General features: G+C 37.6%; 1 protein-coding gene across 3 annotated transcripts in view; it reads left to right on the top strand.

Annotated features, from left to right (window-relative positions):
* Nucleotides 1-10,811, top strand: part of LOC132282419 (GPI inositol-deacylase) — a 48,490-nt gene extending 37,679 nt beyond the window's left edge. For 2 of the 3 annotated variants that reach the window (XM_059784094.1, XM_059784092.1), the window contains exons 16-19: nucleotides 1,455-1,536; nucleotides 1,821-1,960; nucleotides 9,287-9,560; nucleotides 10,185-10,811. In XM_059784094.1, coding sequence (XP_059640077.1) covers nucleotides 1,455-1,536; nucleotides 1,821-1,960; nucleotides 9,287-9,560; nucleotides 10,185-10,517 — 829 coding nt within the window. In that variant the 3' untranslated portion in view covers nucleotides 10,518-10,811. The remainder of the gene's footprint in view (nucleotides 1-1,454; nucleotides 1,537-1,820; nucleotides 1,961-9,286; nucleotides 9,561-10,184) is intronic. The other variant, XM_059784093.1, reaches the window with a different exon arrangement.
* Nucleotides 10,812-12,259: the final 1,448 nt, after the last annotated feature.

Here is a 12,259-nt window from a genome sequence, read left to right as displayed (position 1 = left end):
AATCAAACATACATGTATAAACTAATTCCCTGTTTGGTTGCAGAGAAAATTAAGAAGATAAAACTAGAATCTTCACCTATAGTGCCTAAAACAACTAACTGCTTCAACAATTTGAGTTCTAGAATTTTTTTTTTTTCCTTCTTAAAATGAATATTAAATATATATAATTTAGGAAAAATATTATATATATATATATATGAAAATAGGATAATGCTCAAAAGCTCACTTTTTCTCACTTTTATCAAAACTAACCAGAGAATCGATTTTGTAAAGAGAAAATCTAAGTTTGCTTTTATAATGTCAAACCAAATAACCAACACAATACCAATTACCAAACATAAAGTGATTATCTCTCACTCGCTATTGACACAACACCACTGCCACCAACACGGGTTTTTAGAGAGAGAAATAGATAATTCAGATTCCGAAAAAGAGAGGGATAGAGAAGGATATTTTTGTCCTTTGGAACATTTTTTTTTGTAATTTGATGACATTATAAGGGTATTAGAATCTTTTTCTCTTAGTCAATGGCATAGTTGTTAAAGGTGCGCTTAGGCTCCAAAAAAGCCCCAAGCTCGTAAAGGCTCAGCTAGAGCGCCTCAACCTATTATAGGATCATATATCGTATTGTTTAACCTTATGAAATATTTGACAAAATTCATAAATTTATGGTTCACTACTTACATTAACTGCAATTACTGCTTGATTATGAATATATAATAATAATAATAATATATGTTTAAATATGCAATATTATATACATGCGCTTTGCTTCGATCAGGCTCGCGCCTTATACTGCGCCTTGCGCTTAGGCTCCAGAAGGCCTTTGGCGCATTAGTGCGCCTTGAGATTTTAACAACTACAATGGGTATTTTGGTCATTTCAAACCAATCTTCTGACAAAAAGTCCTGCATTTTGTACGGAGGTGAGGTCTTTGCAAAATTGGGCAAACCTTAGGGGGACGCACTACAAAAATAATGCAAACCTCAAGTTTATTTGCGATTAGGCCAAACCTCAGGGGAGATCATTGTAGTTTACCCTATTTAAAATCTAATGAAATTCATTATGTTAATCAACAGACCTCAACCTTGTTAGGGATAGCACATTGAATAGGATTAGAGACCCTTATTCCTTTTCAACTTGTCATGTGGTTTGTTGTTCACAATGTTTCCTGTGGAGGGAGCCCCATTGGGGATCGTGTAGGTGGATACCTATTAGTATGAAATCTTCAAGACAACCCAACAAAAATAATAAATAAGATAAAACGGGGATGAGACTTGGTCTGGGGCAATAGCACCAAAATAAAGAAAACTGTTCATAACAATTTCACTTTTAATTTTCTTCTTTATCACACAATTTCTTTCTTATTGCCTAATATTTCAATAACTTTCTGGATTATTAGTATTGTTGAAGTACCCCTTCTTATCAGCTGAAAGCAGGATCAATGTTTGCAGGTGGGAAGTGTGGAAAAGAAACTTTTGCTTTGTATTTATCCGCTGGTTCTTTAATCTTTCCTCTGGTTTCTTATCATTTAGGGTAAGTTCTTATTTGTGATACGTGATGTTATTAGTAGCTCAGCATTAAGGGCTTCAGTTTTCTACTAGATATATATTAGTGAGTTTAACTTGTACACTGAACTCTAAAAATTGGCTAATTGGTACCCAAACTTCTATTTTTCAATTTCTAGTGGTTGATAATTCTAACTCTCTTCAACCCCCCAGCCCGGCACCTTTTGTCTTCTTTCTTCTTTTCCCTCTTCTATTGGAGCAAAGGTTGACACGTTGAATTGTTTTCTTCCACCTAACGCATGCATGGAACAGGTAGTAAGGGTCCTAAGAGCCAATCCATTGCTTCTAACAGCACTGGCTGCAATTACTTTGGCGTGCTTTGTTCATCCAGCCTTTGGTCTATCAATATTGCTCCTATCTCATGTTTTCTGCTGTCACAATGCACTCTCCAGGTATTATTCCAATGTAATACTCCATTTCTCACTTTTGTTACAGTGTAATAGAACTTGATCTGTGGGATTTTATCTCATTGTCAATTTGTATGCATCTTTTGCTGTTTTGGAATGAATGTTTTTTTAGGCTAAATAATGTTCCATACATCTTTTACCACCAAGCATTAGCTTAATATTTGAGTGACATCTCTTCATAACCTCGGGAAAAGGTGGCTGTGCTCTGATTAGTATGTCTATGTTTGATATGGTTTCTATGGTTCAAATATTGTACTAGAAGTGTAATGAGTTGTGTTCACAGTTATATATACGAGAGGGAGAGAGAAGTTTCAGACTTGTCTATATTCATTATACTTGAAAAACCTAATAAAGTGTACAAGGCTTATATAAAGAGTACAAGTCTTACTTAACTACACAAGGGCCCCTATCAACTTTCTGTAATTACATAATGGCCCAACACTTATATATATACATATATATAACATTCTAACACTCCCCCTCAAGCTGGAGAATATATATTGAATAATCCCAGCTTGGAACAGATAGTTCTTAATCGGTTATGACCCAATGCTTTGGTAAACATATCAGCTAATTGATCTTCAGACTTCACAAATGGAGTAGAGATGCTCCCACTTAATATTTTATCTCGAATGAAGTGACAATCAACTTCAATATGTTTGGTCCTCTCATGAAACACAGGATTTGATGCAATGTGAACTGCTGCTTGATTATCACAGAACAATGGAGTAGGAGCCTCAACTATCAACCCAAGTTCTTTTAGAAAATGTTGTATCCATGTCAACTCACTAGTGGTATGTGCCGTTGCCCTATATTCAGCTTCAGCACTAGATCGAGTTACCACCGTCTACTTTTTACTTTGCCATGTAACAAGATTTCCTCCTACAAATGTGCAGTATCCTGTAGTAGATCTCCTATCTGAAGGAGAACCAGCCCAGTCAGCATCTGTAAAACCTTCCACCCTGAGATGACCATTTGATTTATATAGTAACCCTAAACCTGGAGCTTTCTTGAGATATCGTATAATCCGAATAACAGCAATCCAATGTGGCATTCTAGGAACTCCCATGAACTGACTTACAACACTGACTGCATATGAAATATCAGATCGAGTGATAGTGAGATAAATTAATTTCCCAACAAGGCGACGAAACCTGCCCGGGTCATTAAATAGATCACCCTCATCAGGTACAAGTTTTGTATTTGAATCCATAGGAGTATCAACCGGACGACCACCCAACATACCTGTTTCTTCTAATAAATCCAACACATATTTGTGTTGGGATAAACTTATACCCTTCTTGGATCTAGCAACTTCAATGCCCAAGAAATACCTAAGTTTACCCAAGTCTTTAGTGTGGAATTGATATTGCAGAAACAACTTCAACTTAGCAATGCCTTCAGAATCATCACCTGTGATCACAATATCATCTATATACACCACAAGAAATATGAAGCCAGCTTTAGTGCGCTGGTGAAACACCGAATGGTCGGTCTGACATCTCTTAAGACCAAATTTTAACGCCACCTCAGAGAATTTTCCAAACCAAGCCCGTGGAGATTGTTTCAATCCATACAGTGCCTTTTTAAGGCGACAAACAGTGTGAAGATACTCCCCCTGAGCAACAAACCCAGGTGGTTGCTCCATATAAACCTCTTCTACTAAGTCAACATGCAAAAAGGCATTGTTAACGTCTAACTGAAACAGAGGCCAATGTCTATTAGCAGCAAGAGAAATCAAAACACGAATAGAAATCTTAGCAACGGGAGAAAATGTCTCGTCATAGTCAATACCATAAGTTTGGGTATAACCTTTGGCAACAAGACGGGCTTTTAAACGTTCAACAGACCCATCTGGAAGATACTTCACAGTATATACCCAGCGACAACCAACAGGTTTGACATCTGGTGGTAATGGAACAAGATCCCACGTGCCATTCTTATGCAAAGCATCCATTTCATCTTGCATTGCTTTCCTCCAGCCCAAATTAGATGACGCATCCTGCACAGTCTTAGGAACGAATGTAGTAGACAACTGAGAGGAAAAACAGGAGAATGATGGCGATAAGGAATTATAAGAGACATAATGAGCAATGGGATGGTTAGTAACACATGAGCGAGGAGCTTTACGAAGTGCAATAGGCAAGGAATCAGACACAGTGGAAGGCGCTGGATCCAAGGACTTTGAAGACGATGGAGGAGGCACGACAACCGATGGCTTTGGTCTTCGAGTGTACACCTGTAACGGGGCAGATGAAGGAACAAGAGATCTAGGTTGAAGAGAGAGTGAGGGAAGAGGAATGGCAGAAGGAGGCGACTCAAGAGTGATATCAAGAAGTGAATCAGTATCTGAAAAATATGGGATGGACTCAGAAAACGTTACATCTACGCTAATAAAGTACCGTTGAGAAACAGGACTATAGTAGCGATAACCTTTATGAGAGCGAGAGTAGCCAAGAAATACATGCTTTGTGGCACGTGAGTCTAATTTATCAAAACCAGGACCAAGATTGTGGACATAACATACACATCCAAAAACCCTAGGAGGAAGAGAAAACAAGGGAGAATCAGGAAATAAAATAGAATGTGGAGATTTGCCATCTAATACAGATGACGGCGTACGGTTAATAAGATGACAGGCAGTAAGAACAGCATCACCCCAAAACCGTTTAGGCATACGCATATGAAACAAAAGAGCACGAGTTACTTCTAAGAGATGTCGATTCTTACGTTCTGCAACGCCATTTTGTTGTGGAGTATTAACACATGAATTTTGATGAATAATTCCTTTATCACTAAGATATGTCTCAAATGGAGTTGAAGAATATTCCTTGGCATTATCAGAACGTAGATTACGAATTGGACATCCAAACTGAGTTTTGATTTCTTTGCGAAATTTTTGAAAAATTAAAAATAACTCAAAACGATCTTCATTAAAAACAACCAAGTCAGGCGAGAATAATCATCCACAAATGTCACAAAATAATGAAATTTATTGATTGAAGAATGTTTTATTGGACCCCATACATCTGAATGAACCAAATGAAAAGGACTAGAGACACGATTATTAACCCTAGACTTGAAAGATACGCGATGGTGCTTACTAAGTTGACAAACTTCACATGACAAGAATTTCAAATGACTAAGACTAGGAACTTGACGCTTCAAAACTTGAAGTGACGGGTGACCAAGGCGACAGTGCCACTGGAATGGAGACTGAGAAGACTGAAGAGCCTGAGAAGACTGAAGAGCCACAGGAGAAGATTCGAAATCAAAATAATATAAGCCACCAGCTTCATGACCCGTACCAATCGTCTTCTTCGTCTTGAGATCCTGAAACACACAAGAAGTAGGATCAAATGTAACAGAGCACTGGAGAGATTTAGTAAGCTTACTGATAGACATTAAATTAAAGGGAAACTGCGGAACATGTAAAACAGACGAGAGAGACAATGAATCACTAAGTGGAGTTGTCCCCAAACCTAAAACTTGAGTGGATGAACCATTAGCAAGAGTAACACTTTGAGAAGGATGTACAGAATGAAAATCAGATAGAAGAGAAGAACATCCAATCATATGATCAGATGCTCCAGTGTCTATGATCCAAGGACTGCGAGTGGAAGACAATAGACATGTGTGTGCAGTACCTGACTGGGCAAAAGTAGCCGTGGAAGATGAATTAGATGCTTGCTTATAAGACAAAAACTGGGTATACTCATCCTATGGAACAGGAACTGTATCTGATTCAACTACGTTGTGTGATCCAGAAGCAACATCATTCGGAGAAGAGGAAACTTGATTGGCATAATTAGATGGTTTCCCATGAAGATCCCAACAAAAGTTCACAGTATGATTAGAAAGACCACAATGGGTACACTTTCTGAATTCCCTGCCACGGCCACGTCCTCCACGTGAATCACGACCACCACGGGTGGAGCGTCCCCCACGACCTCCACGGTAAGTATTATGGTCACCCTTTGAAACTACCAATGCTGAACGCTCACCACTCTGTCCAGTATTCAAATTTGAGGTATCACTTGTAAGTGTAGCAAGCTGAAGTCTAGAAAACACCTCAGCAAGAGATGGAAGTGTTGGACCACTCATAATCTGTGCACGAAAAGGCTCATATGCTGATGATAAACCAGTAAGAAAACGGACAACATTAAAGTCTGCACGCTGTTGTTGCATACTGCGAACATCACCTGTAATGGGCTGATACATATTCAGCTCTTCACAGACTCCCATAACTTTAGAATAATACTCTTCTATGCTTTGAGTACCTTGTTCAAGATTGAAGTACTGTTTACAGAGCTCATAAACACGAGTGATATTACCTGTCCCAGAATACAATTGCTCCAATCTGTCCCATATCTCCTTGACAGTATCCAAATAAAGTAGAGTTGAACTAATTTGGGGTTCAATACTGTTTATCATCATAGAGATGATCTGAGCATCTTCCTTTTCCCATGCATCAAAGGAGGCATCAGCTGCCTTGGATTTCTCTTTAGTCAAATGAGAACCAAGACCTCTGCCTTTGAGGAAAATGGCAACAGATTTAGCCCACAATATGTAATTCTTCTCATTCAGTTTAACTGAAGTCATGGGAGAATGAAGACTGTTCGTGGGTGACAGTAAATCTGAACTAGATGCCATGTTGAATCCAGCAAAACAGAGAAGAAAAACGCCGGAGAGAAAAAAAACAGATTCTGTATTCTAGCCGAACCTGGAAAACCGGGTCGGATCTGGTCAACGGACCTGGTCAAACGGGTTGGACTGAACTGGGCTATCCAGGTTTAGCAAACCAGGGTTAGAAGTAGCCATAACCGTGTAGCCAAACAGAGGTCTTCTTCTTCACACCTTCATGGACGCCGGGGAATAACGCGGCGGCAACGACGGCGACCCAATCACAAGGAACGGCCGAACCAATAAGCAGCGATCGCTGCAACTTCCAGCCAACAGAGATGAACCTCACCTCTGCGAATTAAGATTGCAGAGGTCGATGAGCTCGCTGGCAACCAAAGAGAAGCTGCCGGCGACGACGAACACGGCAGAGACGACGACGAGCAACTCCCAAATCTGACGACGATAAACAAGCCGCTGCTGATGACGACAAACAAGGAACCGATGGTAAAGATCACTAATACCACAACTGCAATTCGAATCTTAGACAAGAAGAACCCAATTACAGATTCTCACACCCATGATCGTACGCTCTGATACCATGTTCACAGTTATATATATGAGAGGGAGAGAGAAGTTTCAGACTTGTCTATATTCATTATACTTGAAAAACCTAATAAAGTGTACAAGGCTTATATAAAGAGTACAAGTCTTACTTAACTACACAAGGGCCCCTATCAACTTTCTGTAATTACATAATGGCCCAACACTTATATATATATATATATATAACATTCTAACAAGTTGCTTATGTATGATTGAAACAAAGGCAACCTATATCCTGCCTAGCATATCTAATGAATTCCTAATGCCAATGAAATTCAAGATTATTTTTAATATTGTCTTTCAAAATAGAATAACATTTATGTTGTACGGAGCCTTAGGTAAGGAAATTAAGAATTTCTACAACCAAAAAGTGGCTATTAGGGCTTTGATGTTAAGGAATTACTGTGGAAAATATGAGATTAGGGTTTGAGGGTGGATTTAGATGAACTAGATGATGTTTAAGGTTGATTTGGGTCTGAAAATGAATAATACAGGTTGGAAGAATTTTGAGGTGGTAAGGGAAATTAAGGATTATGGGGCTAATATATTGTCTTACTTATATAAAAAAAATATATTGGCTGGTAAATTAGGGTTAGGGTCTATTATTAGTGATTGAGGTCTTAGTGAGTAAAATAGGTTATAACTAAATAAAGACCAGCAAGTTACACATTTTACATTAGAAGGAGACTACTCCGGGAAAGTTCATCGCTTATAAACAAATGTTATGTTCTGAAGTTCCTTGCTGATAATCAAATATTATGTTTTGGAGTTCCTCGCTTATTAACAAATAGTATGTTCTTGTCATTTGTTTTAGGGTAATTGAATGTTTGATTAGATCACTAGATTTTATTTCTGTTCAGAATATTAGATGACTTGATGTCAAATTATTAATGTCCAGCAGATCTTTTGTTGGTTATCATCTTCCTGTCAGATTAAAACTACTATTTTTTCCTGGTCTGTCAAGTTGTATTTCAGTTTATAAACGTTTTGATCTATTGAGATTTTGATTGATCACCACCTACTCAATTCCAAACCCTCGAGTCTAGATTCTGATTAGTTCTAGGTGTATGCAACCTTAATTTTTTTTTTTTTTTTTTTTGTTACCTCAATTTACAAAACGATCAAGGAAATGGTCAAATATATAAGAGAGAGCTTCTGTGGTTCTTTTACCCTTGCTTTTTTCTTTTTTGAATCTGGAAGCTGAATTTGTTTTCAAATTATTAGCTTTATCATTGTTGTTTTGCATTCCTGCAAAAGAATTTTATTTTATACGTGTACATAAATTGTACATATGGAAGAAATGCTGCTTTTCGGTTTACCATATTCATGTACTTTGAAATTTCATTATTTTATTCATATCATTGACTCTGTGATACCCGCTGAGAGCTTAGCTTGGGTGGTATCTCCTCCAAATTCTAAGTAGAATTGCATTTAGTAAGTAATTCAACATTTTGTTGATGTTCCCTTCAATACTCTATGCAAAAGTGATATAAGTATTTTTATTTAAGTTATTATTATTCACAAGGTCAGTTAGATGTTGGAACATCAGGTCAGCTAGATACTCCAAAGCAACAAATATGACTGTCATTATGAGCTTCTCTCTAATGGAACTCTGGGACTTGATTGGCTTCCCAATTCCTTGCTATTGTGGCACCATCAGATGTTTCTGAAATGGATATTTTCTACAAACTTATCCCAAAAAGAAAAAAGAAAAAAAGAAGAAGTGGATACTTATCTACAAGCCTACATCAACCCACCATGATTTGAAGTGAATACTCTTTTACCTATTTTTTTTCCTTCATTTTTCACTCCCAGTGAGTGTCCTTTTAGGATTCAAGAATATCCCACTACTTAAACTTTGAACTCCATTAGCCTTGCTTCTTGAGGAAAACAAGAATTAAAATGAGGGAGTTTCACACAAGCATATGAAATGCCGTTATTTGCTGCATTCATTTGCCAATTCTCTCTCTCTCTCTCCCCCTTGCTGTTTCTCTATGCATTTGTTATATTGAAAACTTCTTCAGCAAGTGAACTTATGTAAGATAAGACTGTAGGTTCTGAAGTCACTCCTTGTTTTTGTAACAGTGTTTTGACGGCTTCCTTTCGCAGTCATGCCCGAAACAAGGAGTTAACTGATTCCAGAAGAAATTGCAATGATGGGTCTGAGCAAATTGCATACAGACTTGGTGGTGGATTCAACCAACATTTTCCTGCAGATGTGAATAATTCCAGCAGTCCAGATGCAGCAAGAAGCTTTGGTGAAACCCAATTAGAGATCTTCCACCACCGGCATGGTTTGCTGATCTTACATCTTCTCGCAGTACTCCTATTTGCCCCCTCATTTGTGGCTTGGTTGCAGGTATAAATGGTATCACTACTTGTTGCAATTTAAGCACTGGATTATTTGCATTTTCATCATTTTGGAATGTGTCTGACAGAATTTGATCATTTACTGTGCTGGGAGTTCCTTGTATCCATTGGTTAAATCTGGAACAACTCTTCGAAAAATAACTGGAATCATTGAATAGCCAATATAATTAGTGTCAGGTTCCATATTTATGTATGCTCTTGGAATATAAAAGAAATACAAAATATACATATTACAAGTATAATTAAGTTTGTTTAATTTAAATATGTTTAGAGTTTGAGTTTGTTATTTCTTATATTCGTTAAGGGTTCTATTGTATTTTTATCCCTTCAATATATAAATAAGTGAGAGGGGTGTGGTAAACCTAATACGCTCTCATCCTTCACAGAATTCCTCTATTCTTCTTCCTTACTACTACTACAAACACAAGATCCTTCAACTTTAAGTAAATAAAAAGAAATGGAAAGAAATAATGTACATTAAGATGCTGAAGCCCTTGTAACACACAACGATGAACGTGCTAACATGACATACAAAAGGGGCGGTTTTGTGCTTTTACATAATGCATTTTGCTTTCTCGCTGGCATGCTTATAGGACTTTCTTCATGATTGCAGAGAATAGGTATGGGTTACAGCTTCCCATCATCCTGGGATTCAGCTCTTTGCATTGGGGTCATCCTCCATGGTATATGCGATTCAAAGCCTGAGTTTGATGTCTTCTCATTTTCCTTTCCGGTTATCCCGGGCAGGGAAGTAAGACTGAGTTTCGCGTATCTGGTTGCTGGATACTATTCCTACCTCCAAGGCCTGGCGTTAGCTCCTTACAGAATGTTTTATGCCACGGCTACCATTGGGGTTATTTCATTCGCTTTCAGGATCATACAGAAAAGGAATAGGGAGAAAGGAGAGGCACATTTTCGCAGGAGAAAACATTCTCACAGATACTGACACCTTCTTCCAAACAGCATGCATACTAGAATTTTTAATGGAGTTAGATGCTTAGAAGGTCCTGTATGTACAATTTTCTGTAATTTGAAATAGTGAGATGTACCCCACGGATATGGCTTCAGTTGCCACAGTTTTGCAATTTGAAATTTTCCACTCGTACAGCCCCATTTTCAAAGGTGAATTTATATATATGTGTGTGTGTGTGTGTGTAGACTGTAGAGAGAGATTTTGTGAATTTATCTATGTTTTGTGCGTTTTTACGAATGAAAGAAACATTCAGTTTTGCCAATTATATATTTCCTAGACATCTGTATTGAAATTTGGGCTTGATGATTATGTAGTACCCAATGTAACTGGGAAGATATGCAACAGGAATTGAGGATTTTGAATTCCTTGACAATTTTTCATATTTGGCTGGCTTTACTCAGTTTTGTTGAGCTCGGGATTATCCGTTTTTATTTGTTAATATTATAAACAGGGTGGCTTGAGATGACTTGAGAATTAAAATGTAATCTAAAAAAAATATGATAATTGCTTCAGGTTTAAAACAACCTATTTACATACTCACTTCACTTTGTTGGAAGTCTTTTAAACATAACAAGAAGCAACAAAAGAAGTTGGAACAGTCTTTTAAACATAACACAAGCAACAAAAGAACAAGACAGAATGAACAAGAGAGGGAGCCTAGTTTCGCAGCAGCAGCAACAAAAACAATTTATGGCATAGCATTGCATAGCATAGCAGCTCGAGGTGTCTCTCTACTCACGTAGTGTGTATATATATATATATATATATATATCCTACATAGAATAGATAGTGACCACCTAGGGCATGGACATTGTAGATTCTTCATTGCTTAGGACTCTACAATTTCTCTCCGTGTTGGTTGGTTCACTCATGGAGATCGACAACAACAATACAAGTACAGTAGTTGTTTCACTTCGTAAGTTTCAGCTTAAAATGGTCCACCACCACCACCCATGTCATATATAAATCTCCCATTGCCTGCTAGATTAAAGGTACCACCGGGGCGTTATATATATATATATATATATATATCCTAAGATATATGGTGCGCATGGCAGGCACCTTAGGAGTTTGATAAAAATGGCAAGTACTTAAATATTAATAGAGTTGTGATTGTGAATAAAAAGCTAGGTCATTCAATAATGAATGGCGCATGCATATTGAGTTGAGTTTAGTTATTGTTGTTGGCTAATGACAATGAATAGCCTCAATATTGGAAGCGTCTTGAGGGAGAGTTCATGTGGTGTTGGGGGTGGGGTCCAAGCCTTCTTCAACTTGGCCGGCCACCACAGATGGCTCGGACTGATCAGCAGCGGCAGCAGCAGCAGCAGCTGCCTATAGTCTTCTTGGCATAGGTTGTCCCCAGCTTAATTCGGTACTAATAATAATAATAAGTCGAATTAATGCTCAAATTTGTGCAATCTATATATATATATATATGCCTTTTTTTTCCAAGTGGTATGTATGAAGCATCAACAACTTAATCTTGCTCTGTTTTAATTAGTACCGTCCTTGTGGATGATATTAAGATGTTTACAAGGAGCTAGCTAGCTACAGAGAAATTTACCATCTATTTTGGTGTTTAATTGTTTGTTCATTTGCTCTTTTAGAGCTTTTCTTTGATTCTGCCCGTCCTCCTTGTTTTGGGTTGGTTGTGCTCTTATATATTTTTCTCTATGAATTTTAATTGCTCAAAATTCTTACCAATTACAGTG

Source organism: Cornus florida, unplaced genomic scaffold (genome assembly GCF_030987335.1).
Source record: "Cornus florida cultivar Cherokee Brave unplaced genomic scaffold, ASM3098733v1 CherokeeBrave_3.0.0_Hap2_Chr11, whole genome shotgun sequence".
NCBI lineage: Eukaryota > Viridiplantae > Streptophyta > Magnoliopsida > Cornales > Cornaceae > Cornus > Cornus florida.
Note: the sequence above shows the minus strand (reverse complement) of the source record. Positions and strands in the feature narration are given on the sequence as shown.